The sequence below is a fragment of the Protomyctophum bolini genome, assembly GCF_963924005.1.
Source record: "Protomyctophum bolini genome assembly, chromosome: 21".
In the NCBI taxonomy this organism is placed as follows: domain Eukaryota; kingdom Metazoa; phylum Chordata; class Actinopteri; order Myctophiformes; family Myctophidae; genus Protomyctophum; species Protomyctophum bolini.
This window is the reverse complement of record NC_137882.1, coordinates 25,688,678-25,694,271: the sequence shown is the minus strand read 5'-3', so window position 1 is coordinate 25,694,271 and position 5,594 is coordinate 25,688,678. Positions and strand designations below refer to the sequence as shown.

The 5,594-nt window shown below is 40.3% G+C and overlaps 1 protein-coding gene across 6 annotated transcripts in view; it reads left to right on the top strand.

Annotated features, from left to right (window-relative positions):
• The first annotated feature begins 3,755 nt into the window (after window positions 1–3,755).
• tfap2a (transcription factor AP-2 alpha) overlaps window positions 3,756–5,594 on the top strand; it is a 12,168-nt gene continuing 10,329 nt past the window's right edge. For 4 of the 6 annotated variants that reach the window (XM_080794376.1, XM_080794374.1, XM_080794373.1 and 1 more), the window contains exon 1: window positions 3,756–3,870. In XM_080794376.1, the coding sequence (XP_080650502.1) occupies window positions 3,826–3,870 (45 nt within the window). In that variant the 5' untranslated portion in view covers window positions 3,756–3,825. Of the gene's footprint in view, window positions 3,871–5,570 lie in introns of those variants that run through there. The other 2 variants (XM_080794377.1, XM_080794375.1) reach the window with 1 other exon arrangement.

The following is a 5,594-nucleotide window of genomic DNA, read 5'->3' as shown; positions in this document are numbered from 1 at the left end:
TGCTGCTGCGGATAATAATAATAATAATAATAATAATAATATGCTTTTATTTTCACATGTGTACCAGACCAGTTGAACTCTCATCGTTTGACATATATTTAAACAGTGCGTGAGTGGTTTTATGAAGATTTCGCTGAAATTGTGCCAGAGGCCCCGCGGTATAGGTGGAAGTGGTTGAAACCCAGCCCTCCTAGACAAACAGGTTAGATATTCAAATGGCACCCCATTTCTGCACTAAAGTCTCCTTATAACACACACTCAGACAGAGAGAAGAGCAGCTCGAGCTCTTCTGAATCTGTATAGTTTATACCGTATACCCAGAACTTGCACCCCCCCCCCCCCCCCCCCCATGGTTCATATGCCTCAAACAATGTTTCTTGATTGCTCCTGCTTTCCTTTCTGCCCGCGCCCATGCAGCCATAGCTCTGTATAGCTGCAGGTATTGTTGTGTAGCCCATATGTAGGCCTATAGCCTATACTGTATGTGCAGTCAGAATCGATTGCGTGGTCGCCTTTGAAGTCAAACATCAAATGTTTGTTTTGAATAATCAATTGGAAAAAAAAAATACAAAAATAAGGCTATAGTAAAATGATCTAAGAAGAACCCAGTTGGAAAAATGCCGAAATGCAAAAAAACAACCAAACAAAAAGTATAAAAGCGTCAGGACATATTTTATTACAAATGTGTACACTATCTTCATCTGTTTGTTTTCTTTATTTCTTAAAAAAAGCAAGAAAAAAAGCGCCTCAATCAATTTGCTATAGTGCTGTGCGTCAGAAACTTTCAAGAAAAAAGGGCGTTTGGGCTAATAGATGTGACCATTATCACATATGCGCGCACGTGTTGCTGTGTGTGCGCGCTGTGCGTGTGTGTGTGTGTGTGTGTGTGTGTGTGTGTGTGTGTGTGTGTGTGTGTGTGTGTGTGTGTGTGTGTGTGTGTGTGTGTGTGTGTGTGTGTGTGTGTGTGTGTGTGTGCGCGCGTGTGTGTGTGTGTGAGAGAGAGAGAGAGAGAGAGAGAGAGGGCGCGCGAGCTCATTCACTCATGGCCCGAGGGGTCTACATAAGTATATGTATTAGAAATAAACAGAGGATAAATAAATAATGACCCTCCCAATACGCAGGCTATAGCCTTTCGTGTAAAAGTAATGATGCTGGCAGTTAACCTTCAAGTTTTTAACTTGACACAGTTTCATTTCATATACAGTGAGAATTCTAAAAAGATTCACTAAGATATAGCAAAAACAATGAAGAAAGTGTGTGTGTGTGTGTGTGTGTGTGTGTGTGTGTGTGTGTGTGTGTGTGTGTGTGTGTGTGTGTGTGTGTGTAAGTGTGTGTGTAAGTGTATGTGTGTGTGTGTGGGGGGGGGGTAATTGGCTTATGACTAACTAAGTATTTGTTACTTGAGGCCGATTTTCAATTCCTTTAATTATTTGGTGGTTCACGACATATTTTAGGTATTTATATTTTTTTACAATAAACCCCCCAGTTAGCTATAGTCTCATCATTACATCCCAAAACGGTGCATATATACTTAAGCCTGATATGCTTCCTGCAGCACATGCCGAAAATAGCGATCTTCAAGCTCACGGGCAGCCGCAGGGCATCAGTGAGTTGTGGAGCTCGTATATAGATCTGCGATTCAGTATATATTTGAATAGGGCTTTACTGTGAGAGAACATTTCACTTTTCCCAGGTAAAGTTTCTCCTTTCCCTACACACACACCCGGCCCAGTGCGCATGCGTCTCCAGGTGGCCCACAGCGCTTTTATGGCCAGGTGAGCTGATCCCGTGCAGGTAAAAAGTAAAGATTGACTCCGTGACCGAACCGAAGCCTCAATGAGATAAGCAACGGCGCTGGATTCATCACAAAAAACGCCAAGGCAGCAGAAGACACAATGTCACTTATGATGAAAATGGGGGAATGGCAGGTATGTGGTATTTATTTTAAGACAAAGAAATGCTGTGAAATAGTTGTCAGTGCTGTCATAAAGCCGTTGGAGTTGTTTTTCTATAATTACGTTACGACTCCACAGAAATGGTTAACAATATTCAACTTTCAAATCTATATAGTCTACAGTGTATATAGCCTATACTGTACACCACTCAGTGGATTTCCTTAAGCATGAAGTTTGTCTACATATTTTATTAGTGTGAAAGTCTCTGACAGATCACTCTAGCTGCCACACTGCATAGTATAGTAACCTCTTGTTTTGCTCTGAAAAGATAGCAGGTTGGGACTCATTATTACAGTATTATTAAAGAGCTTATAGGGTTGCAGGCGTGGAGAAAATCCACTCCATATAGATTATTGAATAACGCAAGCCTGGCCTGGGAACATATACAGTAGTTATTTTTTATCAGCATATGCTTTGACAAAACTGTGCTCATTCGCAACATGTTAGTGTCTGATACAGTTACACGCCTAATTTAATTGTCTTTCGTGAAACGCAAATGTCCATGACGTTTCGAAATGTTAAACATGGTTAGGCAGCCAAAGTTGTAAAGGCAAAAACCTTGGCTCTCTGTAAATGGAAAAAAGAAAAGGAAAAGTATAGTCCACATGTTAAAATGGTCTTCTTTGCGAACATATAGGCTGTGTCGGGCTTTTACCGTTGAACAAGCCCAAAACAAGTATGTAAGTTTCACCCGAAAACGAACGTCTTCATTCAAAACCAACTCAAAAGGCGAATCCCCCAATAAAGTATTATGGTAACTCGTCTCTGGTTATAAAAAAAACAAAACAAAAAAAGGTACCCCACCAGAAATGCTAATCCAGGTTTAGACGACAGGCCAACGCCTTGAAAAAGTTGTCGACCTGTCTGCTGACCCCCCCAACCTGCTTGGGGTACAGCCTTGGCCGGCGACGGGGCTGAGCCTGTCCCTGTCAGCCTCTCATTCAAATGAAACAAGCCCACGTTGTTGTGTTAATTATTTACAATCCCAAAAACCTCAGTATCTAGTCAATGGACCTGTATTGCCACTCCGAACGGCTCACCTTTTTAACATAACACTGGGAAGAAAAGCACCCGAAGGTCTCCAATCTCAATGGTATTAAAATAACAGTTTAGAAATCATGCTGGGCAAGTAAGTGTGTGGCACTATAAGACCGGGTTATTTGCATATATGGCTTGGCGAGGCACGGTCTCTGTAGAACAAGTTCTGAAAAAGAGGAGGGAAACCCGATCAGAGAGAAACTTTAAAAGGTGCATTGTTTTTGTTTACAGCAAGTGCACGAACAAGTTATTTTTCTCAAATCGGCGCTGATTAAAATCTCAAACACATTGCATAATAGTCTCATTAAATATCATCATTAATTGGTTAGCGATCTCGATCATGAAATTATCCATTTAGCTTTTATATCATAGTGAGTAAATTCTATAGTTTTTTTATACCTCTGCATTATATATATATATATATATATATATATATATATATATATATATATATATATATAGTTGTTAGTTGCATGCAGGTCCCTATATAGACTATCACCCACAACAATAGAAATATAGTGAACATGTGTAGTGTGTCTTGCTGCCTTAGCGTTTACCTGTGTGCTGTAGTGTCCATTGGTGTTGTGAGCAGATGGGGGAATCAAACGGCTGTTGATATGCTAATGAGGCCCTGTGCCGGTGTTATTACTGTGGAGCGCCAGCCTTTCACTTCCACCATTAGAGGGAGACCTCTGAGCGCGAGACAGACACAGACCCGCACACACTCACGCACACACACACATAGCTTCAATAAAAATAGTTTTCTGAGCGGGGACACACAAATTCACGCAGAGTGAACGATACTCAATATCCGCCTCAACAACCCGTGAAAATGCTTTGGAAATTAACTGATAACATTAAATATGAAGAGTGTGAGGTAAGGGTCATTTTAATTTAATTTAAATTTAGTTTGGGGGGTTTGTTTGTTTTTGTTTTTTTGCCAGACACAACAATATGTTTAGGCATATTTTATATGGGCTATTTATATTTTGATCAAGATCTGTCATTGCTTTGACAGTTTGTTTAGTGAACATATTTAATTAAATTTAAGGATGAATAGATGCATGCAGGCAATTATTTCATATTGGCTATTTTAATGTGGTTATGTGTAATATGTTTAACATATAGCCTATATATGTGTTATTATATATTTTATGCAGAATCCAAATATATCTAATCAGGCTACACGTAGTGATAGAAATAATAATAATTGCTTTTACGTACATGTGTATATATATTAATTGTATGGATAAAATCAGTTAAATTATTTTCATAAAATGGCTGGCTATTTTTTCCTTTTTAGTTGAGGAGGAACATATTTTATGGAAATAACATTTAGCCTTATATACGAAATAATAGTGAGCATGTTTTAGATTAAATATACTAAAATACAAAGAGTATATCTGACAGATGTAGTGCTTGTCTTTGTTTTATTTAAGCGTTCATGGCAATTTTTCATTATTAATGCGTTTTATTTTTTAAATGTCTATTTAATTTGAGCTGTTAAATTTTGTGTGTGTACATATAGGCCTATAGTACAGCTGTGTGGACTACAGTGCTTGTTGTTATGGGTTATGGCATAGACACAAAGTTTGGCAGGCAGTAGGCTAATAATATCAGGGACTTTGTTTAGGAGTGGCGAAGCCAGTCCGACGTGTTTTCGCCCGCTTCTGGAGACAGAGGCTGGGCATTGGGCAACGGCAAGGCACGGCAGGACCAGGAAAACAAACGCTGGCTATAGGCTTTCTCTGTCCACGTGTGCAGTGATTATGTTTTAATTCTATAGCGTAGAAGCAGAGCATTATTTGCGAGCCGAACCCGATTGTTTCATTATGTGAAGTCTCTTTTGGAGGATTGTTTTTTTGTAATGGTCGCGCGTGTAAATAAATTGCTATACGGTGAAAAATGGGAGTGGACTGAGGATTTCTCTTGCGCGCATGCAGCAGATCCGGGTATCCCTGCGAACTTTGGGATATATTATTTTTCTCCTCATTTTGCTTAAAAATATATAATATCCCGTGAAAGTTAGTAATTCGTCTGGCTTGGTTTTTTGAAGTCGAGCAAACTGTGGAATAATTCGGCGGACAGAGAGAGAGAGAGAGAGAGAGAGAGATAGAGAGAGAGAGAGAGAGAGAGAGACACAGAAAGGCCATGGAGGAAAGCGAGCCGTCGGAATCTTGTGTGAAAAACAAAGGGACAGTGCGAGCAGACAGCAGCCCTCTCGACAGTCAAAATGTGCCAGTTGAGATGATGCCCTCAGCGTTTGCTGGATTTTCACACAATTCGGAGGTGCACATTGTTTCTTCCATCCATATAGAGCTCCTTCTTCTCTCCTCTCTCTCCCCTCTCTCTCTCTACCTCTCTCGTCCCCCCTTCATTCTGTCTTTCTTTCACTTTTCACCTTTTAAAATGTTCCCCCCTCGCTCTGATTCGTCAGACGCCAGAGAATGTCCCTCTTTTTTTGTCTCCACTACAACCCCTCCTCACTCACTCACTTGCTCACTCCCTCTTTCTCTCTCTCTCTCCCCTGTCCCTCTCTCTCTCTCTCTCTCTCCATCGCTGATTAGATATAGGCTACTGATTCTCCTTTCAATGGACGTC